At 39.9% G+C, this 13,093-nt stretch overlaps 1 protein-coding gene across 2 annotated transcripts; it reads right to left on the minus strand.

Moving 5' to 3' along the window:
* Positions 1-41: 41 nt before the first annotated feature.
* LOC131943720 (uncharacterized) lies at positions 42-9,763 on the minus strand. 2 transcript variants are annotated; one of them, XM_059303951.1, is made up of 12 exons: positions 9,660-9,763; positions 9,135-9,296; positions 8,167-8,334; positions 7,676-7,801; positions 7,264-7,430; positions 4,765-4,876; positions 4,266-4,414; positions 4,039-4,144; positions 3,363-3,520; positions 2,923-3,091; positions 2,133-2,225; positions 42-617 (listed from the first exon to the last, which is right to left on the minus strand). In XM_059303951.1, exons 1-12 carry the CDS (start codon positions 9,705-9,707, stop codon positions 516-518), a joined length of 1,560 nt encoding a protein of 519 aa, XP_059159934.1. In that variant the 5' UTR covers positions 9,708-9,763; the 3' UTR covers positions 42-515. The 2 variants fall into 2 exon arrangements, with proteins under 2 accessions (XP_059159934.1, XP_059159926.1); XM_059303943.1 differs by lacking the exons at positions 9,135-9,296; positions 9,660-9,763 and having other exon boundaries at positions 42-259; positions 476-617; positions 8,167-8,330.
* Between the last annotated feature and the right edge of the window lie 3,330 nt (positions 9,764-13,093).

Raw genomic sequence — 13,093 nt, forward strand, 5'->3', positions numbered from 1 at the left:
AATGTTTACATGAAATATGGCAAATAAATAAATGAATTATGGGCAAAAAAATAAATCATTTACTCATATCTTTAAAACCATTTTTAAACTCCATTTGGATAAGTCTATTTGTACAATAATGAGGTAAAACCACCGGGATCAAACACATTATTTAGATAAACCAACTCACTTATGTACATTGATATAACATTTAGAATGAAGTATTTTAAGGTTAAATAAAAGTGTTCTACAGTTAGATGAACAAGATGGGTTCTGGGACCTAGATTTCCTGTATATTCAAGATGGGTTCTGGGACCTAGATTTCCTGTATATTCAAGATGGGTTCTGGGACCTAGATTTACTGTATATTGAAGATGGGTTCTGGGACCTAGATTTCCTGTATATTCAAGATGGGTTCTGGGACCTAGATTTCCTGTATATTCGAGATGGGTTCTGGGACCTAGATTTCCTGTATATTCAAGATGGGTTCTGGGACCTAGATTTACTGTGTTCCACATGGGTTCTGGGACCTAGATTTACTGTAAGTTTCTGTAAGGTGCCATGAAGTCATCAAAGGTGTCTGGTCTGCGTATGAGACAGCAGGTTGAACCATCCACCATTATCTCTGCTGGTCTCATCTGAAAGAAACGGCTGACATCAAACACTTGCGTTAATCTGTATCAGGTCTTAAGACATCTTCTGCTTATTAAATATGATTTAAATTGAACTTTGTAATTTGGACTACAAAAGTTTGGACAATAATAGTTTGGAGAACAATATCATTGAGTAGGCAGTTTTTAATCTTGGTACAAACTTTGATTCAGCCAGTCATTTAACCTAACTATGAGTGATAATCTTTTAACTGGGGCCACTCTGTTATTGTTTTTATTTACATGATCAAGTTAAAAATTATAAAATATTCTGTATTTTGGAGGCTGTAACATTAGACCTAGCCATATTTTGTAGTTGGAGGCTGTAACATATAAGACCTACCCGTATGCTGTAGTTGGAGGCTATAACATATAAGACCTACCCGTATGTTGTAGATGGAGGCTGTAACATATAAGACCTACCCATATGTTGTAGTTGGAGGCTGTAACATATAAGACCTACCCATATGTTGTAGTTGGAGCGTGTAACATATAAGACCTACCCGTATGTTGTAGTTGGAGCGTGTAACATATAAGACCTACCCATATGTTGTAGTTGGAGGCTGTTACAGATAAGACCTACCCATATGTTGTAGTTGGAGGCTGTAACATATAAGACCTACCCGTATGTTGTAGTTGGAGGCTGTAACATATAAGACCTACCCGTATGCTGTAGTTGGAGGCTATAACATATAAGACCTACCCATATGTTGTAGTTGGAGGCTATAACATATAAGACCTACCCGTATGTTGTAGTTGGAGGCTGTAACATATAAGACCTACCCGTATGTTGTAGTTGGAGGCTGTAACATATAAGACCTACCTGTATGTTGTAGTTCGAGGCTGTAACATATAAGACCTACCCGTATGTTGTAGTTGGAGGCTGTTACATATAAGACCTACCCGTATGTTGTAGTTGGAGGCTGTAACATATAAGACCTACCCGTATGTTGTAGTTGGAGGCTGTAACATATAAGACCTACACGTATGTTGTAGTTAGAGGCTGTAACATATAAGACCTACCCGTATGTTGTAGTTGGAGGCTGTAACATATAAGACCTACCCGTATGTTGTAGTTGGAGGCTGTAACATATAAGACCTACCCGTATGTTGTAGTTGGAGGCTGTAACATATAAGACCTACCCGTATGTTGTAGTTGGAGGCTGTAACATATAAGACCTACCTGTATGTTGTAGTTCGAGGCTGTAACATATAAGACCTACCCGTATGTTGTAGTTGGAGGCTGTAACATATAAGACCTACCTGTATGTTGTAGTTCGAGGCTGTAACATATAAGACCTACCCGTATGTTGTAGTTGGAGGCTATAACATATAAGACCTACCCGTATGTTGTAGTTGGAGGCTGTAACATATAAGACCTACCCGTATGTTGTAGTTGGAGGCTGTAACATATAAGACCTACCTGTATGTTGTAGTTGGAGGCTGTAACATATAAGACCTACCCGTATGTTGTAGTTGGAGGCTGTAACATATAAGACCTACCCGTATGTTGTAGTTGGAGGCCATACTGTAACAGTAAGCTCCGACATCGTGTACAACAGCTAGCGCACCTGTGGGGTCAGGCAGCAGACGGTCCTGTAGACAGGATAGAAATGTTGGACTGGAATCAAAGAATGTTATGACAATACAGAAATGTTGGACTGGAATCAAAGAATGTTTCGACAATACAGAAATGTTGGACTGGAATCAAAGAATGTTACGACAATACAGATATGTTGGACTGGAATCAAAGAATGTTTAGACAATGTAGAAATGTTGGACTGGAATCAAAGAATGTTTCGACAATACAGAAATGTTGGACTGGAATCAAAGAATGTTTCGACAATACAGAAATGTTGGACTGGAATCAAAGAATGTTTTGACAATACAGATATGTTGGACTGGAATCAGTGTTTCTAAAATATAGAAATATTGGACTGGAATCTTAGAAATGTTTAAATGATAGGAATATTTGACTAGATTTGAAGAATGTTTCTAGAATATAGAAATATTTGGACAAGAATCAAAGAATGGTTATACATTCTTAAGTAATCTTTTAGTTTTTGGGCCATTGGTAAATTGCATATGTTAACCACATACAATTTATATGGATAACATCTGGGTATGGCAACTATACTACAGCTACTTTGGTAAGATATTATCTTAGAGAAATAACTTTTTTATGATACTATCTTAGAGAAATTACTTTGGTAAGATACTATCTTAGAGAAATTACTTAGATAGGATATCTTAGAGCAATTACTTTTGTAAGATACTATCTTAAAGCAATTACTTTGGCAATAAAATCAGAGCTCTCACAAACTGGGCCCACAACATCATAGACAGCCTTGCTGTCAGGCTGCCATCTTGAATATGGGCCCTCTATAATGCTGACATGATGATAAGCACTGTAGAGGCAGGGGCGGATAATTTCAGTCATGGAGGCATCCACAATAGCAAACCTACGGAAGACAAAGTTTTTAGGACACTTTGTTAATGCTAAAATTTTAGAGGTGTAATACTAATGACACTATTTGCACAATTTCTCATTTTAAAAACTATGATCTAGGTATTTTTACTGCTGGTTTTTTTAAGGGAATGCATTGAATGACTTTTAGTGAGTTTTTAATGAGTGACTTTATTTCAGTGTTTTTAATGACTGACTTTATGTGAGTGTTTTGTTTTGAATGAGTGTTTTTCTGTTTAAAATAACTGACTTTTTTGTTGACTGACTTTTTGTGAGTGTTTTGTTTACATCCCAACACGCGGGCCAACACAACACACGAGTTGGCCACAAGTGAACGGCCAGGCTCCAGGATTAGCTTAATCTCCCTCCCAGCAAGCAGGTCACTTATAGACTGGATTAGTTCATCAGGGCTGACATAGTTTGGCTGAAGGAGAAAAAAAAGGTTAAACACTACAAGAATGCCATCACCAGAGGAAAATTTATTGTAAACACTACAAGAATGCCATCACCAGAGGAAAATTTATTGTAAACACTACAAGAATGACATCACCAGAGGAAAATTAGCCACCTCCTGAACAAAGTCAGAAATTATTATGTTAATTTTTAAATTATGGCATACACTTGTGTACTAGTGTGTGTTATTGAATACCATCTTTGAAAGGGTAGCTTAAGAATAGTATATGGTCGTTAACTATCTAATAAAATTGCAAAAAAAATACTTTTTATGTAATTTTTATTCTTGCAAGATTTTTCTCTCTTTAAAATCAGATTGTCTTCCATGTACTATCAGGTTCTCCAGAATATGATCATATTTCCTCACCTTAACCATTAGACCCCCCCCCCTTACACTATCACATCCCTCTAGAGCTTCACTGCAGTTAATCATCACATAACCCTTCCAACACTATTATCTTCCCTACACCATCACATTATCTCCCTTACCTTACATGACAGCAAACAGGGAGCAAACTCTTCAATTTGTTGCTTCAAGTGTGGCTGTTGAGCCAGTACAGTTGTAACAGTGTCTTGCAGGTCACTAAAACTAATTCTTAAAAAAAAAATGTTAAAATAAAGTTGTTACCAGCATGACCTAGTGTCCACTTTATTCTCTCTCTACCTACAAACACTCAGCCCTCACACGTAAACACAAGCTTTTCTCTAGCCCATACCTTTCTTCTATATAATCAGACAATGCTGTTTTCAGAAGGTCCACATTTCCCAGAGTGTCAAACTGACCAGTGGTCAGAGAATCTTTGAGGGCCTTCAGCTCAGCTTGGTTGCTCTGTGTTTCACAGCGCCAGGCCTTGGTCTGGTTCTCCTGAAGAGGGGTGAGACTTTTGTCACAACTAAATCTATTGTTGTGTCAACATCAAGTTTATTTTGTGACCACCAAACCTACTGTTGTGTCACCACCTAACTTAATTTTGACACCACTAAATCTATTTTCTCACCACTAAATCTATTTTCTCACCACTAAATCTATTTTGTATCACATTAAAACTAGTGTTGTGTCAACACTAAAACTATTGCTTTATCACCACTAAGCCTATTGTTGTGTCACCACTGAACTTATTTTTGTCACCACTAAATGTACTGTTGTGTTACCACTAAACATATTGTTGTGTCACCACTTAACACACACTGATATAAAAAAGTGCAGTATCTTACATTGGCTCTGTAGTCTATCCCGAGACCTCCCCCAATATTCACCATCTTGGCATTACTGAAACCTCGTTGGATGAGAGTTGACTGAAACTCTAGCAACTTCTCCAAGCTAGCCCTGGCAACAGACAGGAGAAAACACAGCAGTAAAATCTGGCCAATGTTGGATTGTAAACAAACTGCACAAATAAGACTGTTAATAGTTCATTAGATACATTAGAACTTACAGGTTTTAGCTTAGCCCAGGTGAGATTGTTGTCCCACCTCTAACCTACCTGCACTTACCTGAAGACATCACTCTGGTATATAGTAGAGCCCAGGTGAGAATGGAGTCCCACCTCTAACCTACCTGCACTTACCTGAAGACATCACTCTGGTATATAGTAGAGCCCAGGTGAGAATGGAGCCCCACCTCTAACCTACCTGCACTTACCTGAAGACATCACTCTGGTATATAGTAGAGCCCAGGTGAGAATGCAGTCCCACCTCTAACCTACCTGCACTTACCTGAAGACATCACTCTGGTATATAGTAGAGCCCAGGTGAGAATGCAGTCCCACCTCTAACCTACCTGCACTTACCTGAAGACATCACTCTGGTATATAGTAGAGCCCAGGTGAGAATGGAGTCCCACCTCTAACCTACCTGCACTTACCTGAAGACATCACTCTGGTATATATTAGAGCCCAGGTGAGAATGCAGTCCCACCTCTAACCTACCTGCACTTACCTGAAGACATCACTCTGGTATATAGTAGAGCCCAGGTGAGAATGGAGCCCCACCTCTAACCTACCTGCACTTACCTGAAGACATCACTCTGGTATATAGTAGAGCCCAGGTGAGAATGCAGTCCCACCTCTAACCTACCTGCACTTACCTGAAGACATCACTCTGGTATATAGTAGAGCCCAGGTGAGAATGCAGTCCCACCTCTAACCTACCTGCACTTACCTGAAGACATCACTCTGGTATATAGTAGAGCCCAGGTGAGAATGCAGTCCCACCTCTAACCTACCTGCACTTACCTGAAGACATCACTCTGGTATATAGTAGAGCCCAGGTGAGAATGGAGTCCCACCTCTAACCTACCTGCACTTACCTGAAGACATCACTCTGGTATATAGTAGAGCCCAGGTGAGAATGCAGTCCCACCTCTAACCTACCTGCACTTACCTGAAGACATCACTCTGGTATATAGTAGAGCCCAGGTGAGAATGGAGCCCTACCTCTAACCTACCTGCACTTACCTGAAGACATCACTCTGGTATATAGTAGAGCCCAGGTGAGAATGGAGCCCCACATCTAACCTACCTGCACTTACCTGAAGACATCACTCTGGTATATAGTAGAGCCCAGGTTAGAATGGAGTCCCACCTCTAACCTACCTGCACTTACCTGAAGACATCACTCTGGTATATAGTAGAGCCCAGGTGAGAATGGAGTCCCACCTCTAACCTACCTGCACTTACCTGAAGACATCACTCTGGTATATAGTAGAGCCCAGGTGAGAATGGAGTCCCACCTCTAACCTACCTGCACTTACCTGAAGACATCACTCTGGTATATAGTAGAGCCCAGGTGAGAATGGAGTCCCACCTCTAACCTACCTGCACTTACCTGAAGACATCACTCTGGTATATAGTAGAGCCCAGGTGAGAATGGAGTCCCACCTCTAACCTACCTGCACTTACCTGAAGACATCACTCTGGTATATAGTAGAGCCCAGGTGAGAATGGAGCCCCACCTCTAACCTACCTGCACTTACCTGAAGACATCACTCTGGTATATAGTAGAGCCCAGGTGAGAATGGAGTCCCACCTCTAACCTACCTGCACTTACCTGAAGACATCACTCTGGTATATAGTAGAGCCCAGGTGAGAATGGAGCCCCACCTCTAACCTACCTGCACTTACCTGAAGACATCACTCTGGTATATAGTAGAGCCCAGGTGAGAATGGAGTCCCACCTCTAACCTACCTGCACTTACCTGAAGATATCACTCTGGTATATAGTAGAGCCCAGGTGAGAATGGAGCCCCACCTCTAACCTACCTGCACTTACCTGAAGACATCACTCTGGTATATAGTAGAGCCCAGGTGAGAATGCAGTCCCACCTCTAACCTACCTGCACTTACCTGAAGACATCACTCTGGTATATAGTAGAGCCCAGGTGAGAATGGAGTCCCACCTCTAACCTACCTGCACTTACCTGAAGACATTACTCTGGTATATAGTAGAGCCCAGGTGAGAATGGAGTCCCACCTCTAACCTACCTGCACTTACCTGAAGACATCACTCTGGTATATAGTAGAGCCCAGGTGAGAATGGAGCCCCACCTCTAACCTACCTGCACTTACCTGAAGACATCACTCTGGTATATAGTAGAGCCCAGGTGAGAATGGAGTCCCACCTCTAACCTACCTGCACTTACCTGAAGACATCACTCTGGTATATAGTAGAGCCCAGGTGAGAATGGAGCCCCACCTCTAACCTACCTGCACTTACCTGAAGACATCACTCTGGTATATAGTAGAGCCCAGGTGAGAATGGAGCCCCACCAGTTCAACTGGACACCCAGGTTCTGCCAGGATCTGCAGACATTGGTCAGCTTCCTCCCTGGACAGTCCAAACTTGCTCTCAGCTGTTCCAGTGTTTACAAACTTATGGACAGCCTGATGACAAACTCAAAGCTAAGCTTAGAGTATACAAACTTATGGACAGCTTTGGGTATACAAACTTACTTATAGACAGCTTAGAGTATAAAAACTTATGGACAGCTTAGAGTATACAAACTTATGTACAGCTGTTGACAAACTCACAGGATCAAAAGCTAAGCTTGAAGCCTACCTCTATATGTGACATAAATAAAGACAACATAATGAATATTTAAACTGTATGTTCCACCTCCCACACTCACTGGATCTATATTTAGATTTAATCTCAGCATAACTCTGGCCTGACGTGGTTCCTTGAAATCTTTCTGGCAAATCTCAATCGTCTGCCTTAAGTCCCAAACACTGTCCACATTAATTAGGAGGTTGTGCTGGGAAAGCAAAGAAAATCAAGCCAGAGCATTAATAATATTACATCATCTATATAACTCCTGATTGCAGAAAAAAGATAAGCATTTTTGTTCTAAATGTTTGTAAAATTTTACCTAAGTTCAAGGAAGACAATACAAGTGATGCTTTATTGTGATTGATAATAGAGAGAATGTTATAAATCTATGTAACAAATTATTTGAAGTTGATGTGCTCTTCCTATTTAATTGAGTAACTTTAAACCTTTTTTTCATGTATGAGGTATTATCCAATTCAGGATATCAACTAAAATTGATCCTAGCTACTAACAAGTGTTCCATACCAACAAGGGAAGTAAGTCTAATGTGTCTAATGTTTGTTAACAAACCTCTACAGCCAGCCTTGTTTCCCATGGGTATTTGCCCCCACCATTGTACATCAAAGATGTGGGTTCAAATCCTGCCTCTAGCGCCAACATGATTTCATGGCCACTGATCAGTGTGGCTGACACACCCAGTGACCTCATCTCTTTCAGTAAAGACAGGTTAGGGTTAGCCTGGAAAATAATAGACAGGTTAGGGCTAGCCTGGAAAATAATAGACAGGTTAGGGTTAGCCTGGAAAATAATAGACAGGTTAGGGTTAGCCTGGAAAATAATAGGTTAGGGTTAGCCTGGAAAATAATAGGTTAGGGTTAGCCTGGAAAATAATAGGTTAGGGTTAGCCTGGAAAATAATAGACAGGTTAGGGTTAGCCTGGAAAATAATAGACAGGTTAGGGCTAGCCTGGAAAATAATAGGTTAGGGTTAGCCTGGAAAATAATAGACAGGTTAGGGTTAGCCTGGAAAATAATAGACAGGTTAGGGCTAGCCTGGAAAATAATAGGTTAGGGTTAGCCTGGAAAATAATAGACAGGTTAGGGTTAGCCTGGAAAATAATAGGTTAGGGTTAGCCTGGAAAATAATAGACAGGTTAGGGTTAGCCTGGAAAATAATAGACAGGTTAGGGTTAGCCTGGAAAATAATAGACAGGTTAGGGTTAGCCTGGAAAATAATAGACAGGTTAGGGCTAGCCTGGAAAATAATAGACAGGTTAGCGTTAGCATGAAAAAAAATTTCTGGTTAGTAGAAGGTTTAATAACAGAGATAAATTAACGGGGGAGGTAGGTAAAACAAAATTAGATCAATTTGCCAGCATAGTTCAGCTGATAATCCCAGGTGAGTTGCTTTAGGGCCCACATTAATTCCTGAGATCACAGATTAAAACTTACATGGACTGCACAGTTGAGTTTATAGTCACAGGTGAGTTGCTTTAGGGCCTGCATGTATGCCCTGATAAGCCACAGGTAAAAACTCACCTTGACTGCATAGTTGAGCTGGTAGTCACAGGTGAGTTGCTTTAGGGCCTGCATGTATGCGCTGATGTTGCTGTTGATCTGAGACTTGCTGTAGACAAACACTGGAGTTGGGGGGACTTGAAATTTCTCCTCACACTGGCTTAAAATAGTCTTGACATTTAGCTAGGGAGTAAAAACAAACAAACATAACATTTAGTTTTAGAAAATAAAAGAGGAGAAACATTTTATTTTTGTATGCTGTAAATCTATGCACAAAGTCAAATAAAATTGTGGATATTTTAATATAAACATTTGACAAGATAATTTTTTTATCCTGCACCATCCAAGATACAGCTATGCCATCTAACTGTACCACTAATCAAGAAAAACTAAACCATCTAACTGTAGCCCCAACCATAACAAGCCATAACTGTAACATCCAACTATAACCCTGCTAAAACATAACTGTAACATTTATGATTTAAGTATAACCATAACCCTAATCAAGGTATAGCTTTAACTGCCTTTAACCCTAAACCAACTCACCTGCTCACAGTAGAGCTCCCCATCCTTGAAAGTAAAACAATTTGCCATGATTTCTGTCAACCAATCAGCTCAATCAATACAGGCCTAGATCTAGGTCTACTGCTAATAAAAATACAATCATCAGTCATATCCTTGTAAAACAATTTGCTAAAAATAAGAATTTTAAAGTAGGGACAAGATCAAGATCTTATCTTTGCCAGTTTTTAAGTGCATTTAGTGTTAGTAGGTGTGTAGGCCTGTGTATTGTCACAGTATTGTGTGAATTACTGTGTCAGATAAGTTCGTTGAGGGAGGGGGGAGGGGGAATTTGTAGCCTGTAATAAATTGGACCAGTGTAACACCCGAAACCAACCGAGCACAGTTACGGAAAGTAGGTCACGCTATCACAAAATGAAACTTGAGCTTTTTATTATGGTACATATTATTTTGGTACAATTAGTTTTGTTACATTCAAAGAAAATTTTTAACGCGTAAGCGAGAATGTTGGCATGAATAAATCATTTTAAGTTATTATAATTATACTCAACAATAACTGATTTAAGACAAATGAGAGCGTGGGTTCTAAATGACGTCAGACAAAGTGGGAGGAGTTTGTGAAATATTAGGCATGCAGTTTTTATTTATCTAAATAGCTTTAAAATCAGCGAATAACAATTATTGCAATTTCAATATTAAATAATTGGACTTAAAATGTTTGTTTATTAAATACACCACTGAAATGTTACATATGGTTGAACATCATTTTTAAATAAAATAGAAATTAGGTGGGGAGGGGGGAGTGGTTTTTTTAAAACGATATATAGGGCTTAAGAACGCGCGCTCTCTTGCCTAATGTTTGTAATTTATGGAAGACTCTAAATAAATACCCGTTTAGTGGAATACGTGAGAGTCCTGGTTTCGTGTTAGCATCAGCTTGCGTTACAATAATAAAACTGAGTTAACTGACAGGCGCATACGGCTAGTACCAGTGTTTCTTTCATGCATCTCTCTCTGATCTTCACTCACTGTCACCTAGACTACGTTGACCATTCTCGAATTCGGACTGTCTGCGGCCAAAGGCTATATGTTTTGTATTACATTTAGAATGAATCTCAAAGTAACAATTTATAACTTGTTCTAATCTTCCATAGAGCCACTACAACACATCACTGTGGAGTAAAGAGCCACTACAACACATCACTGTGGAGTATAGAGCCACTACAACTACAACACATCACTGTGGAGTATAGAGCCGCTACAACACATCACTGTGGAGTATAGAGCCACTACAACTACAACACATCACTGTGGAGTATAGAGCCGCTACAACACATCACTGTGGAGTATAGAGCCACTACAACACATCACTGTGGAGTATAGAGCCACTACAACACATCACTGTGGAGTATAGAGCCACTACAACTACAACACATCACTGTGGAGTATAGAGCCACTACAACTACAACACATCACTGTGGAGTATAGAGCCGCTACAACACATCACTGTGGAGTATATAGCCACTACAACACATCACTGTGGAGTATAGAGCCACTACAACTACAACACATCACTGTGGAGTATAGAGCCACTACAACTACAACACATCACTGTGGAGTATAGAGCCACTACAACACATCAATGTGGAGTATAGAGCCACTACAACTACAACACATCACTGTGGAGTATAGAGCCACTACAACATACCAATGTGGAGTATAGAGCCACTACAACACATCAATGTGGAGTATAGAGCCACTACAACTACAACACATCACTGTGGAGTATAGAGCCACTACAACTACAACATACCAATGTGGAGTATAGAGCCACTACAACTACAACACATCACTGTGGAGTATAGAGCCACTACAACACATCACTGTGGAGTATAGAGCCACTACAACTACAACACATCACTGTGGAGTATAGAGCCACTACAACACATCACTGTGGAGTATAGAGCCACTACAACACATCACTGTGGAGTATAGAGCCACTACAACACATCACTGTGGAGTATAGAGCCACTACAACTACAACACATCACTGTGGAGTATAGAGCCACTACAACACATCACTGTGGAGTATAGAGCCACTACAACACATCACTGTGGAGTATAGAGCCACTACAACACATCACTGTGGAGTATAGAGCCACTACAACACATCAATGTGGAGTATAGAGCCACTACAACTACAACACATCACTGTGGAGTATAGAGCCACTACAACATACCAATGTGGAGTATAGAGCCACTACAACACATCAATGTGGAGTATAGAGCCACTACAACTACAACACATCACTGTGGAGTATAGAGCCACTACAACTACAACACATCACTGTGGAGTATAGAGGCACTACAGCACATCACTGTGGAGTATAGAGCCACTACAACACATCACTGTGGAGTATAGAGCCACTACAACTACAACACATCACTGTGGAGTATAGAGCCACTACAACTACAACACATCACTGTGGAGTATAGAGCCACTACAACTACAACACATCACTGTGGAGTATAGAGGCACTACAGCACATCACTGTGGAGTATAGAGCCACTACAACACATCACTGTGGAGTATAGAGCCACTACAACTACAACACATCACTGTGGAGTATAGAAGTGTCACAAACTGTAATAGATATTTTCTTTATTCACTCCCGTGTCAATCTAGCCTCACCCATCTCTCAACAGGACGTTTTTATTTACCTTATTATGCCGTAGATTCTATTGTTTGTTTGTTGTTGTTGTTTGTTGTTTTTATGAGGAGATGGATGTATATGTGTTGCCTAGATACCCCACCTCCTTTTCCGACATTTTCTGATAAATAGATAGATGTTTCTCCCGTGTTTAAGATTTTTAAATTGTTGGCTTCTTTGTTCTCCAATAGAAGAAGTTCAGCTAAGGAGAAGTTAAGCTTGTCGCCATCGTAACCTATTTAATTTTAGAGTTATTTACCTTAGACCTATTTTTTAAAATCACAGCCAATGATGGACGTAATGAAGTTGTGCTCTACAAATTCCGATGTAATGAGAACTAATTATGGGTCATATATAATTATATATCGTATGTAGGCTAAAATAATTATTTACCGGTGATTAATTAAACAAACAAGACAAACATTAGTTAAATGCACTCATCAATGTATAATTTATTTGTTGCTATTTTCATGCAGGGATTCTACGATACAGCGCTACTTGAGTAGGAAAACACCAAAACCAGTTACAAGAAAATATGCGCTGAATTTGTCTTGTGAAGTTTAGAGTCAACTGTACCAAGACACATGTGTCATTGTGTGTAGTTAGGTACAAAAACGTGTCATTTCTACAAAAACATGTGTCATTTCTGTGTTGTAGCTACACAATAAACATGTGTCATTTCTATGCATTAGGCACAAAAATGTGTCATTTCTAGAAAAACATGTGTCATTTCCTTGTAGTTAGGTA

This window comes from Physella acuta, unplaced genomic scaffold (assembly GCF_028476545.2).
Source record: "Physella acuta isolate Inbredline_101_S28 unplaced genomic scaffold, ASM2847654v3 ptg000038l, whole genome shotgun sequence".
NCBI lineage: Eukaryota > Metazoa > Mollusca > Gastropoda > Physidae > Physella > Physella acuta.

Coding starts and splice junctions, on each gene's coding strand:
- LOC131943720 (XM_059303951.1), bottom strand. CDS start 9,707: ATGGCAAATTGTTTTACTTTCAAGGATGGGGAGCTCTACTGTGAGCAG. Junction 8,335..9,134: donor AGCTCAACTATGCAGTCAAG/GTGAGTTTTTAC, acceptor ATTATTTTCCAG/GCTAACCCTAACCTGTCTTT. Junction 7,802..8,166: donor AAACAAGGCTGGCTGTAGAG/GTTTGTTAACAA, acceptor TTGCTTTCCCAG/CACAACCTCCTAATTAATGT.